Below are 18,010 nucleotides of genomic sequence, written 5' to 3'. Positions count from 1 at the left end.
GTACAATGAATAATGATAGCATGGCTATATACAAGAGGGACCAGTACCAAGTCTGTGCAGGGGTACGAGGTAGATGTGTCCATATAACTAGGAATAAAGTGACCGTAGCAGCAGTGTGGTGAGTCATGGTTCGTGCAAAAAGGGTTATTGCAGATAGACGGGGTAGCTATTTGGTTAACTACTTAGAATATGCAGAAATCGCACTGCCATTACATGGTTGCTAAAATTCTAGTTTGCCTAATTTCAGTTTGTGCCTAAACTCTGGACCACGAAGCCAGTTCCACTGTTTATTTTTCATTGTTCCCCTCTAATCAGGGACTGATTTAGACCTGGGACACCAGGTGGGTGCAATTCATTAACGGGTAGAACAGAAATCCAGCAGGTGCCGGACCTCAGGGTAAGAGATGAATACTACCTGTGTAGAGAATCATTGTACCATCTAAAACGCTGTGAAATATATTCTCAATAACCAGAGTTTTTTTCCAGCTGTTTGAAGCCGGTGTAAAAGACCACTAAAAACTTGACATGAAGCATAGAAATAGAACAGATCTACTGATTCTTAGACTTGCTTTCAATGAGCATGAAAGCTCTATAACCCACATTTCTATGTGAATTTGGTCAGGGCGCCCAAAAAGTTGCTTTGTAGCTTTAAGAACAATTTCCTCCTCAGCAGGGTGTTAGTCGGTAAAACATCAACTAGACAGTTATGAATGTGTAATTGGATCAAATATAATTTTGTTTGAATTCCCAATGCTGTGTAGAACTCAAACTGCTTTCATCACTGCCCTGTAAACCCATTCTTGTAAATTGGAGCTACATGATTGTCTGGGTCTGAGCTTTTTTCCCCCAATACCACTCACTTTCAGCTCCTCCAAGCTAATGTAGTCGTTTTGAGGGTTTATCCATAAGGCCTGGGTTTGAGAGCTCGACAAGACGTTGACCATTTCTGGGTATGTCTCACCTGTAACATAATACCCAGCTGTGCTGGGTGCAGAGGAACCAGGCTCTGGGGGTTGCTAGTCCTTTCTAGCTGTGCTGGGTGCAGAGGAACCAGGCTCTGGGGGGTGGCTAGTCCTTTCTAGCTGTGCTGGGTGCAGAGGAACCAGGCTCTGGGGGGGGTGGCTAGTCCTTTCTAGCTGTGCTGGGTGCAGAGGAACCAGGCTCTGGGGGGTGGCTAGTCCTTTCTAGCTGTGCTGGGTGCAGAGGAACCAGGCTCTGGGGGGTGGCTAGTCCTTTCTAGCTGTGCTGGGTGCAGAGGAACCAGGCTCTGGGGGTTGCTAGTCCTTTCTAGCTGTGCTGGGTGCAGAGGAACCAGGCTCTGGGGGGTGGCTAGTCCTCTTCTAGCTGTGCTGGGTGCAGAGGAACCAGGCTCTGGGGGTTGCTAGTCCTTTCTAGCTGTGCTGGGTGCAGAGGAACCAGGCTCTGGGGGGGGGTGGCTAGTCCTGAGGCCTTATCGATGTTCCAACGTTCATAGATAATAACCAGGGTTGCTATGAGCAACAATTCAACACCTCAGGAGTCAATGTCATTTGTCTTCTTCATAGCCTGGCATAGAGGAAAATAGATCATTCAATATATTTCAAATGTGACTCACATCTGATATTATTTTTAATTGTTAGATTCCTTGTCAGGTTCATCAATTAAGGACTCGGGTACTAGGGGAACCTGAATAATAGATGATCTATTACATCAACTTATCACAGATGCCTAACATGAATAATTCACCAAAAATTGTCATTCTTTCACAACTGTTGCAATACAAAACATTTAAACATTTTAAACATTGGTATGTTTAAAGATAGTAGAAAGAGAAATATCAGTGTTCATTCACCTTGACTTATTCCACATTGTGTTACAGCTTGAATTCAAATTGGATTAAATCATGTTTTCCCTTCACCCATCTACACACAATACCCCATAATGACCAAGTGAAAAGAAGTTTAGAAATGTTTGCAAATTTATTGAAAATGAAATACTTGTAGAAACACCCCCGTTGATCGTTGCTAAACAAACATTTTCAGGTATTTACATAGTTTGGACTTAAATCAAACCAGGGCTGCGTTCAGTACAGAAAAAAACATGACAAGGCTGAAGAAATTTGGTTTGACCCCTAATACCCTCAATCTTCTACAGATGCACCATTGAGAGCATCCTGTCCGACTGCATCACCGCCTGGTATGGCAATTGCACAGTTCGCAACCGCAAGGCTCTCCAGAGGGTGATGAGGTTAGCCCAACGCATCACCAGGGGGCACACGGTCTACCCTCCAGGACATTAACAGCACCCAGTGTCACAGGCCAAGAGATCATCAAGGACCCGAGCCACGGCCTGTTCAATCCGCTACCATCTAGAAGGCGAAGACAGTGCTGGGAACGAGAGACTGAAAAACAACTTCCATCTCCAGACCATCAGACTGTTACTCAGTCACCACTAGCTGGCCTCCGTCCAGTACCCTGCCCTGAACTTAGTCACTGTTACTAGCTGGCCTCCGTCCAGTACCCTGCCCTGAACTTAGTCACTGTTACTAGCTGGCCTCCGTCCAGTACCCTGCCCTGAACTTAGTCACTGTTACTAGCTGGCCTCCGTCCAGTACCCTGCCCTGAACTTAGTCACTGTTACTAGCTGGCCTCCGTCCAGTACCCTGCCCTGAACTTAGTCACTGTTACTAGCTGGCCTCCGTCCAGTACCCTGCCCTGAACTTAGTCACTGTTACTAGCTGGCCTCCGTCCAGTACCCTGCCCTGAACTTAGTCACTGTTACTAGCTGGCCTCCGTCCAGTACCCTGCCCTGAACTTAGTCACTGTTACTAGCTGACTACCACCTGATACTCAACCCTGCACATTAGAGACTGCTGCCCTATGTACATAGTCATTCAACACTGGTCACTTTAATAATGTTTACATACTGTTTTACCCACTTCATATGTATATACTATATTCTAGTCAAGGCTCATCCTATGTAACTACTATTGGAGAGGGAAGGAGTTGGTAACGCTATGCTTTTGTTTTTTGCTCTTATTCATCATCGTCGTCAGGCTCTCGCTTTCTCTTCTCTCCTTGGACAGCCTTGACTTCTGGGAGAAATGGGAAAGGGTTATTATACTATATGATACTGTACTTAGTAAAGTATCCAAACGTGAAACATGAGCTTGTGACAAAAAGTATGAAAATTACATACCATCGTCAACTTCATCATCAATGCAGAGGTCTTCCTCCTGGAGAGAAGTGACAGAGCAGGTCAGCATCCACAGAGCTCTCAAACTATACCCCACATTAAACTATACCCCACATTAAACTATACCCCACATTAAACTATACCCCACATTAAACTATACCCCACATTAAACTATACCCCACATTAAACTATTGAGTCACAAACAAACCAAAAAAGGTTTTACCTCCTCCTCCTCTCCTACTACTCCCTCTTCATCACAGTCCTTGTCAAAGTGTTCCTCCTTTCCATCCTCATTCCCTTCTAAAATTAAAAAAAATATATATATATCACATCCATTGTCAGTCACACAGATACATGCTGACAAACCCTACCAAATACACAATAGAATTCCCTTGAATGACAAAACACCCACGATGTACTAATCTGGATTGTAATATATAATATGCCATTTAGCAGATGCTTTTATCCAAAGCGACTTAGTCATGCAAGCATACATTTTATGTATGTGTGGTCCCGCGAATCAAACCCACTATCCTAACTTTGCAAATGCCATGAGCTACAGAACACCCCCATTCCACTCACATCTGCACTTCCTCGTATTCCTGCAACAAGAAAACTAAATGGCTGCCCACCCTCATCGTCGTCACCGTCGACCTCTCCGTCCGAGTCGGATGCCTCTCGGTCCTCCACGTCGTACCCGTCCAGGTAGGTGAGCTGAGGGAGCAGCTTGAACACACTCTCCCTGTAGTCGTTCAGGTTGGTCACCTCACAGTTGAACAAGTCTAGAGACTTCAGGCTGTCCAGCTTTTTCTGTGGGACCAAATGGGTTAGGGGATTTAGGGGGTGAACAACACTGCCTGAATAAAATCTCTCATTAGATTTTATAGCAGAGTGCCACATCAAATGATCACATATTTAGCAGATGTTATTGCGGGTGTAGTGAAATGCTTGTGTTCCTAGCTCCAACAGTACAGCAGTATATAACAATTCACAAATCTAAAAGTAAAATAATGGAATTAAGAAATCTATAAATATTAGGACGAGCAATGTCGGAGTGGCATTGACTAAAATACAGTAGAATTTAATACAATATACACAAACACACACGCGAGATGAGTAAAGCAGTATGTAAACGTTATTAAAGTGACTAGTGTTCCATTATTGAAGTGACCAGTGATTTCATGTCTATGTATATAGGGCAGCAGCCTCTAAGGTGCAGGGTTGAGTAACCGGGTGGTAGCCGGCTAGTGATGACTATTTAACCGTCTGATGGCCTTGAGATAGAAGCTGCTTTTCAGTCTCTCGGTCCCAGCTTTCATGCACCTGTACTGACCTTGCCTTCTGGATGATAGAGGGGTGAACAGGCTGTGGCTCGGGTGGTTGATGTCCTTGATCTTTTTGGCCTTCCTGTGACATCGGGTGCTGTAGGTGTCGTGGAGGCCAGGCAGATTGCCCCCGGTGATGCATTGGGCAGACCGCACCACCCTCTGAAGAGCCCTATGGTTGCGGTCAGTGCAGTTGCCGTACCAGGCGGTGATACAGCCCAACAGGATGCTCTCAATTGTGCATCTGTAAAAGTTTATGGGGGTCTTAGGGGCCAAGCCGAACTTCTTCAGCCTCCTGAGGTTGAAGAGGCGCTGTTGCGAATTCTTCACCTCGCGGTCTTTGTGGGTGGACCATTTCAGATTGTCAGTGATGTGTAGGCCAAGGAACTTGAAGCTTTCCACCTTCTCCACTGCGGCCCCGTCGATGTAGATAGGGGCGTTCTCCCGAAGTCAACGATCAGCTCCTTTGTTTTGGTAGGTATTTTCATTATTAAAACATACAATTAACTATATGGAGGGGAAAGTACACTGTGCATTCAGCACCACGGACAGAACTCTTGTTAACAGGTATGCACAAAAACAGAAGAAAGTTAAAGCGCTCAACATTACATTTAAACTACTGTGTGAGGAGTGAAGTCTGATGGGCATTGACTAGAGCAGTGAAGTCAGGTATAGTTTCTGACGTCACTATGTGCAGGATTGCTGAAAGGTGGGAGTTAGTAAGAGATGATCTGTGCCTTGACTTGTTATATTTCATCACTGAAACGACTTGATTAGTGTAGTGTCAACAACGCAGACACTGCCAGCTAGCCTACATAGTCAACAACGCAGCCTCTGCCAGCTAGCCTACTTCAGCAGTACTGTATCATTTTAATCATTTTAGTCAATAAGATTCTTGCTACGTAAGCTTAACTTTCTGAACACTCGAGACGTGTAGTCCACTTGTCATTCCAATCTCCTTTGCATTAGCGTAGCCTCTTGTGTAGCCTGTCAACTATGTGTCTGTCTATCCCTGTTCTCTCCTCTCTGCACAGACCATACAAACGCTCCACACCGCGTGGCCGCGGCCACCCTAATCTGGTGGTCCCAGCGCGCACGACCCACGTGGAGTTCCAGGTCTCCGGTAGCCTCTGGAACTGCCGATCTGAGGCCAACAAGGCAGAGTTCATCTCAGCCTATGCCTCCCTCCAGTCCCTCGACTTCTTGGCACTGACGGAAACATGGATCACCACAGACAACACTGCTACTCCTACTGCTCTCTCTTCGTCTGCCCACGTGTTCTCGCACACCCCGAGAGCTTCTGGTCAGCGGGGTGGTGGCACCGGGATCCTCATCTCTCCCAAGTGGTCATTCTCTCTTTCTCCCCTTACCCATCTGTCTATCACCTCCTTTGAATTCCATGCTGTCACAGTTACCAGCCCTTTCAAGCTTAACATCCTTATCATTTATCGCCCTCCAGGTTCCCTCGGAGAGTTAATCAATGAGCTTGATGCCTTGATAAGCTCCTTTCCTGAGGACGGCTCACCTCTCACAGTTCTGGGCGACTTTAACCTCCCCACGTCTACCTTTGACTCATTCCTCTCTGCCTCCTTCTTTCCACTCCTCTCCTCTTTTGACCTCACCCTCTCACCTTCCCCCTACTCACAAGGCAGGAAATACGCTCGACCTCATCTTTACTAGATGCTGTTCTTCCACTAACCTCATTGCAACTCCCCTCCAAGTCTCCGACCACTACCTTGTATCCTTCTCCCTCTCGCTCTCATCCAACACTTCCCACACTGCCCCTACTCGGATGGTATCGCGCCGTCCCAACCTTCGCTCTCTCTCCCCCGCTACTCTCTCCTCTTCCATCCTATCATCTCTTCCCTCTGCTCAAACCTTCTCCAACCTATCTCCTGATTCTGCCTCCTCAACCCTCCTCTCCTCCCTTTCTGCATCCTTTGACTCTCTAGGTCCCCTATCCTCCAGGCCGGCTCGGTCCTCCCCTCCCGCTCCGTGGCTCAACGACTCATTGCGAGCTCACAGAACAGGGCTCCGGGCAGCCGAGCGGAAATGGAGGAAAACTCGCCTCCCTGCGGACCTGACATCCTTTCACTCCCTCCTCTCTACATTTTCCTCTTCTCTCTCTGCTGCTAAAGCCACTTTCTACCACTCTAAATTCCAAGCATCTGCCTCTAACCCTAGGAAGCTCTTTGCAACCTTCTCCTCCCTCCTGAATCCTCCCCCCCTCCTCCCTCTCTGCAGATGACTTCGTCAACCATTTTGAAAAGAAGGTCGACGACATCCGATCCTCGTTTGCTAAGTCAAACGACACCGCTGGTTCTGCTCACACTGCCCTACCCTGTGCTCTGACCTCTTTCTCCCCCTCTCTCCAGATGAAATCTCGCGTCTTGTGACGGCCGGCCGCCCAACAACCTGCCCGCTTGACCCTATCCCCTCCTCTCTTCTCCAGACCATTTCCGGAGACCTTCTCCCTTACCTCACCTCGCTCATCAACTCATCCCTGACCGCTGGCTACGTCCCTTCAGTCTTCAAGAGAGCGAGAATTGCACCCCTTCTGAAAAAACCTACACTCGATCCCTCCGATGTCAACAACTACAGACCAGTATCCCTTCTTTCTTTTCTCTCCAAAACTCTTGAACGTGCCGTCCTTGGCCAGCTCTCCCGCTATCTCTCTCAGAATGACCTTCTTGATCCAAATCAGTCAGGTTTCAAGACTAGTCATTCAACTGAGACTGCTCTTCTCTGTATCACGGAGGCGCTCCGCACTGCTAAAGCTAACTCTCTCTCCTCTGCTCTCATCCTTCTAGACCTATCGGCTGCCTTCGATACTGTGAACCATCAGATCCTCCTCTCCACCCTCTCCGAGTTGGGCATCTCCGGCGCGGCCCACGCTTGGATTGCGTCCTACCTGACAGGTCGCTCCTACCAGGTGGCGTGGCGAGAATCCGTCTCCACACCACCTGCTCTCACCACTGGTGTCCCCCAGGGCTCTGTTCTAGGCCCTCTCCTATTCTCGCTATACACCAAGTCACTTGGCTCTGTCATAACCTCACATGGTCTCTCCTATCATTGCTATGCAGACGACACACAATTAATCTTCTCCTTTCCCCCTTCTGATGATCAGGTGGCGAATCGCATCTCTGCATGTCTGGCAGACATATCAGTGTGGATGACGGATCACCACCTCAAGCTGAACCTCGGCAAGACGGAGCTGCTCTTCCTCCCGGGGAAGGACTGCCCGTTCCATGATCTCGCCATCACGGTTGACAACTCCATTGTGTCCTCCTCCCAGAGCGCTAAGAACCTTGGCGTGATCCTGGACAACACCCTGTCGTTCTCAAATAACATCAAGGCGGTGGCCCGTTCCTGTAGGTTCATGCTCTACAACATCCGCAGAGTACGACCCTGCCTCACACAGGAAGCGGCGCAGGTCCTAATCCAGGCACTCGTCATCTCCCGTCTGGATTACTGCAACTCGCTGTTGGCTGGGCTCCCTGCCTGTGCCATTAAACCCCTACAACTCATCCAGAACGCCGCAGCCCGTCTGGTGTTCAACCTTCCCAAGTTCTCTCACATCACCCCGCTCCTCCGCTCTCTCCACTGGCTTCCAGTTGAAGCTCGCATCCGCTACAAGACCATGGTGCTTGCCTACGGAGCTGTGAGGGGAACGGCACCTCAGTACCTCCAGGCTCTGATCAGGCCCTACACCCAAACAAGGGCACTGCGTTCATCCACCTCTGGCCTGCTCGCCTCCCTACCACTGAGGAAGTACAGTTCCCGCTCAGCCCAGTCAAAACTGTTCGCTGCTCTGGCCCCCCAATGGTGGAACAAACTCCCTCACGACGCCAGGACAGCGGAGTCAATCACCACCTTCCGGAGACACCTGAAACCCCACCTCTTTAAGGAATACCTAGGATAGGATAAAGTAATCCCTCTCACCCCCCCCTTAAAAGATTTAGATGCACTACTGTTCCACTGGATGTCATAAGGTGAATGCACCAATTTGTAAGTCGCTCTGGATAAGAGCGTCTGCTAAATGACTTAAATGTAATGTAAATGTAATGTCTGTTTACATACATATGTTCTGCGTTATATTGGCATCGAACATGTCACCCTCCCTAGGAGAGGGCGTGACCTTGATAATTTATTGTTAAAACGAGAGACTGCCTGGCACTTTAATTTAAAGACCCTTGCTCCCTTCGGTCTCAACGTAGACTTTGATCTGAAGCCATTCTTGTGACTTTACCATTGTAATTGTTTGTAAGCTTGTGTAGTCTAAAATGAATCTATTATCCTATGCTATCCATTTGTTTTTTGTATGCCGTTTTAATATTTGAGAATTAACCAATGATATTAGGCCACTCTTGGCCATGATTACAGACACCTGTGTCTTTTGACACAATATAAAAACGAGTCATCCCACAGTGTTTGTAATTATACCCTGATGAAGACAGCTTGGCTGTCGAAACGTTGGATATTAAATGTTTGCATCTGAGCTCCTAGAGTGTGCGGCTCTCCTTTATTTTCAAGTTTACTCCGATAGCCAGCACCTCACCTAAATAGGTGTGCGTTTCTTTTTCTTCTAGACACATACATAGGTTGACCTAAAGAGTACAAACATCTTCTGAGCAGGACTCCTCATCTTTGGAAAGTTTTGTTCGAGACATACATAGAACTTTGTCAGTGACATTACAGAACTATTCAAAACAATCACTGCATCAGACTAAAGTTCAATAATCTCAAGTTGCAGGTCAGTGGGAGCGTTATCCACATTGAAGGTGAAAGGAAACTAACAGCATGCCATTTTCCAACACTTTGAAATCCTCAAAACGATGAGAACGCACCGTTCAAAGCACGCAGCAGCGATGTATACTTCTCCCCGCTGGTCATCTGATAGAGAACAGACTAGACTGGTGAGTTGTTGTCATCTGATAGAAACAGACTAGTAGTGTAGGAAGGTGGGTGAGATTGTTGTCATCTGATAGGGAACAGACTGAGTGTCGGAAGGTGGGTGAGATCTGATAGAGAACAGACTAGTAGTGTCGGAAGGTGGGTGAGATTGTTGTCATCTGATAGGGAACAGACTAGTAGTGTCGGAAGGTGGGTGAGATTGGGTTTGTCATCTGATAGAAACAGACTAGTAGTGTCGGAAGGTGGGTGAGATTGTTGTCATCTGATAGAGTAGTGTCGGAAGGTTGAGATTGTTGTCATCTGATAGAGAACAGACTAGTAGTGTCGGAAGGTGGGTGAGATTGTTGTCATCTGATAGGGAACAGACTAGTAGTGTCGGAAGGTGGGTGAGATTGTTGTCATCTGATAGGGAACAGACTAGTAGTGTCGGAAGGTGGGTGAGATTGTTGTCATCTGATAGAGAACAGACTAGTAGTGTCGGAAGGTGGGTGAGATTGTTGTCATCTGATAGAGAACAGACTAGTAGTGTCGGAAGGTGGGTGAGATTGTTGTCATCTGATAGGGAACAGACTAGTAGTGTCGGAAGGTGGGTGAGATTGTTGTCATCTGATAGAGAACAGACTAAGGTAGTCTGATAGAGAACAGACTAGTAGGCCGGAAGGTGGGTGAGATTGTTGTCGGAAGGTGGGTGAGATTGTTGTCATCTGATAGGGAACAGACTAGTAGTGTCGGAAGGTGGGTGAGATTGTTGGCTTCTACTTGGCGTGTCAGGAGGAGTAATTTTCCCTTGAAGGTTTTGATCAGGCTGTACATCTGATGTGTAAAAAGGCCCTTCTCTTGTAGTTTGGAATTCAGTTCATTCATGAGGGCCATGATGTCCACGGTGAAGGCAAAAAAAGAAATCTGCCAACCATTCTTTATCTTGCAGTTGAGGGAAATCCACATTTTCCCTTCACTTGCAAAAACTCAGCAATCTCTGACTTCAAGTCCCACACCCTTTTAAGCACCTTGGCCAAACTCAGCCATCTCACATTTGTCTGGTAGGTGAGATCTGCATGACCCTTCCAACAGCGAGACAAACCGCCTGTGGTTTAAAGATTTTGTGCTTATGATTTTTGCTCTTACTTTAGTGACTTTATCCACAACACAGCTCATTTTCAGTACACATTTACAGAGCACCTCTTGATGAATAATTCAATGCAGGAAAATAATTTTCTGATCTGGGTTCAGCTCAGCTACTTGATCTTATATCCTTTTCAAAAGGCCAAAGTTTTCTCCTGTCAAGTTTGGGCACCATCAGTGGTCACACTGGAGAACTTTTCAAAACGCAGTCCCAGCTTTGCCACACACTTATTAACCTCCCCCAATAAACCTTTCCCTGTGGTTGTCGTCTTCATTGACTGCACTAAAGCAAGCTCCTCTGTAGTCTGGGGTTATGCCTCGTAAGAATATCAACAACTGTGCCATGTCACATGCATCACTGCTCTCATCCAGGGCCAAGGAGAAATCCTTTACTGTGTCTTTCAACTGTTGTTCCTTATTCTCTGTGACGTCCTCAACACGCCGTGTCACTGTTCGTCTTGACAGGGAAACATTTTCAAACAGCTCTTTCTTGTCGGGGCAAAGTATTGCTGCAGAGTCAATTAAACATTCTTCAATGAATTCACCCTCAGCGAATGGCTTGCTATGTTTAGCAATTTTGTGGGACAGTACATAGCTAGCTCTCGTAATTCTGTCATTTGCTGAATGCAGTTTTGTGAAAAGTCCTTGCTGCTTTTGCAACTGACAAAGCAACTCTTTCGATGCACTTGCCCACTGCTCAGAAAACATATTCCTATATTTCTCTGCATGCTTTGTCTGGAAGTGTCAGAACAAGTTGTAGTCTTTCAGGACAGCGATCCACTCTTTGCATACAGCTTTTCCTGATACCTCAATAAATAAACATTTCGATGTCCACTCTTGCTGGAACACCCTACATTCATTGTCTACTTTCCTTTTCTTTGAAAAACTAATTTTTGCACAATTTCTAGCTAGCCAACAGGACGCGTGTGTCAGCCTGTCAGTCACGTTCTGTCCTCGTGCAGTTGTTATTTATACATACCGGTACCTTCAAAATAAATGTCCCACAAGCGCTGGGAGTTAAATCATTACGCAAAGGATTGTATTCATTGGGCTTTTAATTTGAATAACAAACACATTTTTCAAAACTTTCCTATTGCAAATTCTTTGTGATCCGAACATGATTCCACGGGACGTATTGAATCAGGTTGCGGGCCGCATACGGCCCCCGGGTCGGCCTTTGCACAGGCCTGGTCTAGGGTGTAAGGTAGAGGTGATATGATCCTTAACCAGCCTCTCAAAGCACTTCATGATGACAGAAGTGAGTGCTACGGGTCGATAGTTATTTAGTTCAGTTACCTTCGCTTTCTTGGGAACAGGACCAATGGTGGACATCTTGAAGCAAGTGGGGACAGCAGACTGGGATAGGGAGAGATTGAATGGGTCCGTAAACACTCCAGCCAGCTGCTATGTGCATGCTCTGAGGACGCAGCTAGGGATGCCGTCTGGGCCGACAGTCTTGCGAGGATTAACATGCTTAAATGTCTTACTCACCTCAGCCAACGGAGAAGGAGAGCCCACAATCCTTGGGAGCGAGCCGCGTCGGTGGCACCGTGTTATCCTCAAAGCAGGCGATGGCGGTGTTTAGCTTGTCGGGGAGCAAGTAGTCAGTGTCCGAAGTGGGTGGTTTTCCTTTTGTAATCCGTGATTGTCTGTAGACCCTGCCACATATGGCTCGTGCCTGAGCCATTGAATTGCGACTCCACTGTCTCTGTACTGATGTTTTGCCTGTTTGATTGCCTTACGGAGGGAATAACTACACTGTTTTTATTCAACCATATTCCCAATCATCTTGCCATGGTTAAATTCAGTGGTTTGCGCTTTCAGTTTTGCGTGAATGCTGCCATCTATCCACGGTTTCTGTTTAGGTTTTAATCGTCACCGCGGGAACAACATCCCCAATACACTTAATGATGAACTCAGCCACCGTGTCTGTGTATACGTCAAATGTTATTCTCAGAGGCTACCCGGAACATTTCCCAGTCTGCGTGATCAAAACAATCTTGAAGCATGGATTCTGATTGGTCTGACCAGCGTTGAATAGACCTTAAAACAGGTACTTCCTGTTTGAGTTTCTGCCTCCTAGGAAGGAATGGAGTCGATCTGATTTGCCGAAGGGAGGGCCTTGTAGAAATTGCGAAAGGGCGAGTAGCAGTGGTCTAGTGTTTTTCCGAAGCGAGTACTACAGTCAATGTGTTGATAGAACTTTGGTACCGATTTGCTCAAATTTGCTTTGTTAAAATCCAGTTACAATAAATGCGGCCTCGGGATGTAGTTTCCAGTTTGTGGTATCGGCTTGAGGGTGAATATACGCGGCTGGGACTATAAACGAAGAGAATTATCTTGGGAGGTAATACAGTTGGCATTTGATTGAGGTATTCTAGGTCGGGTGAACAAAAGGACTTGAGTATCTATGTTATCACATACACACCATGAGTAGTTAATCATGAAACGTACACCATCGACTCTTCTTCCCGGAGAGTTCTTTATTCCTGTCTGCACGATGAACTGAGAACCCAGCTGGCAGTATGGACAGGGACAGTATATCCCAAGAGAGCCATGATTCCGTGATGTCTCTCTGGAAGGAGATCCTCACCCTGAGCTCGTCTACTTTATTGTCCAGAGACTGAACATTAGCGAGTAATATACTCAGAAGCGGTGAATGGTGTGCACGCCTCATGAGTCGGACTAGAAGTCCACTCCGAATACCTCTTCTCCGCCGGTAGTGTCTTGGAGCAGCCTCTGGGATAACTTAAATTGCCCTGGTGGGTACGAGCAAAGGATCAAATTTGGGAAAGTCGTATTCCTGGTCGTAATGCTGGTGAGTGACCGCTGCGCTGTTATCCAAAAGTTATTTCAGGTTGTATGTATTAACAACTTTCTGGGCTAATGACAAAATACTGCAAAGTTGCTTAGGAGCTAGAAGCAGAGCTGCCGTGTCTGTCAGCATTAACTTTACTATCATAGGGAAACAATCACCACACTGCCAACTAGGTCTATGGTCAAAACTCTAAAAAGGGAAAAGTGTCATTTGAGACAGCGAGATTGTGTCGCACTGTATTGTGCTCTACCGGGAGTTGTGTACCTACCAAAGATTCCAACGTGCTGATGTCTTTCAGTTTGTTTCCGCTTAGATTTAGATGTGTGAGGTTGGGGAGTTTCTCTGCTAGCACGTCAAGGCCACCAGAGATTCTGTTGTCGCTGAGTTCCAACTGCAACATAATGTGAAGATATCAGTCACTTCTGTACAAAAACACCAAAGCAAGTAACAGCCTTTCAGAAAATAATGACTACGTCCCAAATGGAACCCTATTCCTTACATACTACTTTAGACCAGGGCCCTCAAAAGGTAGTGCATTATACAAGTGCCATTAGAAATGTAGTCAATGGCTTTTTTTTACCCCTTCTCAAAACTTTACCTTCTTGAGTTTCTCAAGTTTGGGAAGATTGGAAGCAGAGATTAAACCAACGTTTATCAAACTGAGGAATTCCAGACTGACAAATTCTGCTGTGAGGCCTTCGATTTTTCCTTCATTTGAGCTACAGTTGTCAAGGACAAGTTCCCGTACCTATAAGGGATAAAAAAAATGTAATTCAAAGACAGAATATGTTTTAATGTTTGCGTACATTGTTTACAGCTGCACTACAAACACTCTAAATTGAGAATACACACATTCAAATGTAACTTTATGCATATAATAATTTGGTGAGGGCTTATATTTGTCCTATTTTCCACATATTAGTGTGTATTAATACACATGTATGAATTGGAATTATTATTTTTGCATATCCCCCTCGCCCCGAGACATCCTTGGAGAGTCAGGTCACGGCCAAGGTCTGCCATCATCAATGTCGACCGTGGAGCAATTGGGGTTAAGTGCCTTGCTCAAGGGCACATCCACAGATTTTTCCCTTTGTCAGCTCGAGGATTCAAACTAGCGGCCTTTGGGTTACTTGCCCAATGCCCTTACAGCTGGTCTACCTGCCACCCATTATGCAAAAGTGTCGTGGAAAACATGTTTAGAATGGTCACATTTCGGCAACTATAAGTTGCTGCATCAATACTTCTTTATTTGAATCCATAACAAAGCTTGAATCTAAACTTCATGATGAAAAAAAAGGTCAATACACAAAATATGGACTTCAATGCTGTGTGGTTATTATTCCAATGATGGTTTTCCTGACTTTTGTATGAACAGCTGCAACTCTCAGTTCATAGCTACAAAATGTTACATCACTAATATTCAGGGTCAGTCGTTGCTCAATCAAAAGCTTGATAAAAAGGTTGAAGAAAGTTAACGTTGAACGTCAAACGATCATGATTTGCACACAGACAAAGTCAAACATTGAGAAGGCAATAAAAGTTTTTGGTTGCATAATGTTTTTGTCGAGGCACCGCGGTTGTTTCTTTAAACCAGCTGCCGCGAGGAAGAACCGCACAATGCGGTTCTACCTTCACTTGGCCCGCTGTTCAGTCACTAATGACACATGCAATGCTTTTTGTTAGCAATCCATTTAAGGGCTTCATTGGCATGGGAAACATGTTAACATTGCCAAAGCAAGTGAAATATATAATAAACAAAAGTGATAAACAATATCAAATGAACAGTAAATATTACTCACAAAAGTTCCAAAGGAATAGAGACATTTCAAAGGTCATATTATGGCAATATACAGTGTTGTAGCGATGTGAAAATAGTTAATAGTCAAAGGGAAAATAAACACATGGGTTGTATTTACAATGGTGTTTGTTCTTCACTGGTTGCCTTTTCTTGTGGCAACAGGTCATAAATCGTGTAACTTTGATGGCACACTGTGGTATTTCACCCAATACATATGAGAGTTTTTTTTAATTTCACCTTTATTTAACCAGGTAGGCCAGTTGAGATCAAGTTCTCATTTAAAACTGCGACCTGGCCAAGATAAAGCAAAGCAGTGCGACAAAAACAACAGAGTTACACATAAACAAACGTACAGCCAATAACACAATAGAAAATCTGTATACAGTGAGAGCAAATTAATTAAGGAGGTAAGGCAATAAATAGGCCATAGTGGCAAAATAATTACAATTTAGCAAATTAACACTGGAGTGATAGATGTGCAGATGAGGATGTGCAAGTGGAAATACTGGTGTGCAAAAGAGCAGAAAAAAAATAAACATGTATATATATATATATATATATATATATATATACACACACACACACACTGCTCAAAAAAATAAAGGGAACACTTAAACACAATGTAACTCCAAGTCAATCACACTTCTGTGAAATCAAACTGTCCACTTAGGAAGCAACACTGATTGACAATAAATTTCACATGCTGTTGTGCAAATGGAATAGACAACAGGTGGAAATTATAGGCAATTAGCAAGACACCCCCAATAAAGGAGTGGTTCTGCAGGTGGTGACCACAGACCACTTCTCAGTTCCTATGCTTCCTGGCTGATGTTTTGGTCACTTTTGAATGCTGGCGGTGCTTTCACTCTAGTGGTAGCATGAGACGGAGTCTACAACCCACACAAGTGGCTCAGGTAGTGCAGCTCATCCAGGATGGAACATCAATGCGAGCTGTAGCAAGAAGGTTTGCTGTGTCTGTCAGCTTAGTGTCCAGAGCATGGAGGCGCTACCAGGAGACAGACCAGTACATCAGGAGACGTGGAGGAGGCCGTAGGAGGGCAACAACCCAGCAGCAGGACCCCTACCTCTGCCTTTGTGCAAGGAGGAGCACTGCCAGAGCCCTGCAAAATGACCTCCAGCAGGCCACAAATGTGCATGTGTCTGCTCAAACGGTCAGAAACAGACTCCATGAGGGTGGTATGAGGGCCCGACGTCCACAGGTGGGGGTTGTGCTTACAGCCAAACACTGTGCAGGACGTTTGGCATTTGCCAGAGAACACCAAGATTAGCAAATACGCCACTGGTGCCCTGTGCTCTTCACAGATGAAAGCAGGTTCACATGTGTTATTTTAGTGTTCCCTTTATTTTTACTGCTCAAAAAAATAAATATATATATGGGGATGAGGTAGGTAGTTGGGTGGGCTATTTACAGATGGGCTGTGTACAGCGGCAGCGATCGGTAAGCTGCTATGACAGCCGATGCTTGAAGTTTGTGAGGGAGATAAGTCTCCAACTTCAGTGATTTTTGCAATTCGTTCCAGTCATTGGCAGCAGAGAACTGGAAGGTAAAGGCGGCCAAAGTAGGTGTTGGCTTTGGGGAAGAGCAGTGAAATATACCTGCTGGAGCGCGTGTTACAGGTGGGTGTTTCTATGGTGACCATTGAGCTAAGGCGGAGCTTTACCTAGCAAAGACTTGTAGATGACCTGGAGCCAGTAGGTTTGGCGACAAATATGTAGTGAGTACTTTTTACAGCACTGCTGACATCAAACGGTGTCTCCTGGAGATTACAGGCAGCTGACGTGGTAAAGAGGTCAATCAATCCAACCAAAACAAACAAAGGCATTGCCATGGAAACGCGTGAGTGAAAGGAGAGTGAAGGAAGATCCCGAATCTCCTCGTCCCCCAGCAAAATAGCCTATATTTAGGATATTATTTATGTGTATTTCACACTATACTGTGTGTCGAGGTAAAACTTGGAGTATAATGCTTGTATGGATGTCAACCAACACATGCATTACAGTTAAAAACGACTGACTACCACGATTTCTGTATACTAACTACGCTACCCAGTTTAAAGGAAAGGGAGTTAGAATTTGGCAGTCACTTCTAAACCTGAAAAGGGGCAACTTCTAAATGTTATGCAGCGAAAACAACCAACTATATTAAAATCGGACTTAACCACTGTGGGCCAGTTACAATAAATAAATCATGACGGATTTGACGACTTTCCACTTAGTTAGATCAGATTTGTTGAATGTGCGCCAATCTGGTCAATGACAATAGAACAGTCTACATTCTATTGCCTCCTTACCGTATCTACACAGGCGATGTTTTTCCACTCCTCATTTGCACGACGTGGTCGTCTGCTGCTGTAGCCCATCCGTGACAAGGATCGCCGAGTTGTGCGTTCCGAGATGCCGTTCTGCGCACCACTGTTGTACTGCGCTGTTATTTGTCTGTTTGTGGCCCGCCTGTTAGCTTTCACGATTCTTTCCATTCTCATTCTACCTCTCTCATCAACTAGTTGTTTTCGCCCACAGGACTGCCGCTGACTGGATGTTTTTTGTGTGTCACACCATTCTCGGTAAACCCTAGAAACTGTTGTGCGTGAAAAGCCCAGGAGGGCGGCCGTTTCTGAGACACTTGATCCGGCGCGCCTGGCACCTACGATCATACCACGCTCAAAGTCCCTTAGGTCACTCGTTTTACCCATTGTTACGTTCAATCGAGCAGTATAGCTGGTTGCTTGCCTGCCTGTCTGCTTTATATAGCAGGCCACGTGACTCACTGTCTGTAGGAGCGATCCATTTTCGGGAATGGGGTGGTGTAACTTGGGCTGGAGCGGTCTACTTCTT

The 18,010-nt window shown here is 45.7% G+C and overlaps 1 protein-coding gene across 8 annotated transcripts; it reads right to left on the bottom strand.

Moving 5' to 3' along the window:
* Positions 1–1,939: 1,939 nt before the first annotated feature.
* Positions 1,940–17,959, bottom strand: LOC115116257 (acidic leucine-rich nuclear phosphoprotein 32 family member B-like). 8 transcript variants are annotated; one of them, XM_065003839.1, is made up of 7 exons: positions 17,467–17,959; positions 13,952–14,101; positions 13,622–13,744; positions 3,807–3,984; positions 3,398–3,474; positions 3,178–3,214; positions 1,940–3,073 (listed from the first exon to the last, which is right to left on the bottom strand). In XM_065003839.1, exons 1-7 carry the CDS (start codon positions 17,866–17,868, stop codon positions 3,015–3,017), a joined length of 1,026 nt encoding a protein of 341 aa, XP_064859911.1. In that variant the 5' UTR covers positions 17,869–17,959; the 3' UTR covers positions 1,940–3,014. The 8 variants fall into 8 exon arrangements, 4 of the variants coding, with proteins under 4 accessions (XP_064859911.1, XP_064859913.1, XP_064859912.1 ...); XM_065003841.1 differs by having other exon boundaries at positions 1,940–3,070; XM_065003840.1 differs by having other exon boundaries at positions 3,178–3,211.
* Positions 17,960–18,010: the final 51 nt, after the last annotated feature.

This window comes from Oncorhynchus nerka, linkage group LG18 (genome assembly GCF_034236695.1).
Source record: "Oncorhynchus nerka isolate Pitt River linkage group LG18, Oner_Uvic_2.0, whole genome shotgun sequence".
NCBI lineage: Eukaryota > Metazoa > Chordata > Actinopteri > Salmoniformes > Salmonidae > Oncorhynchus > Oncorhynchus nerka.
This window is presented reverse-complemented; position numbering and strand designations above follow the sequence as displayed.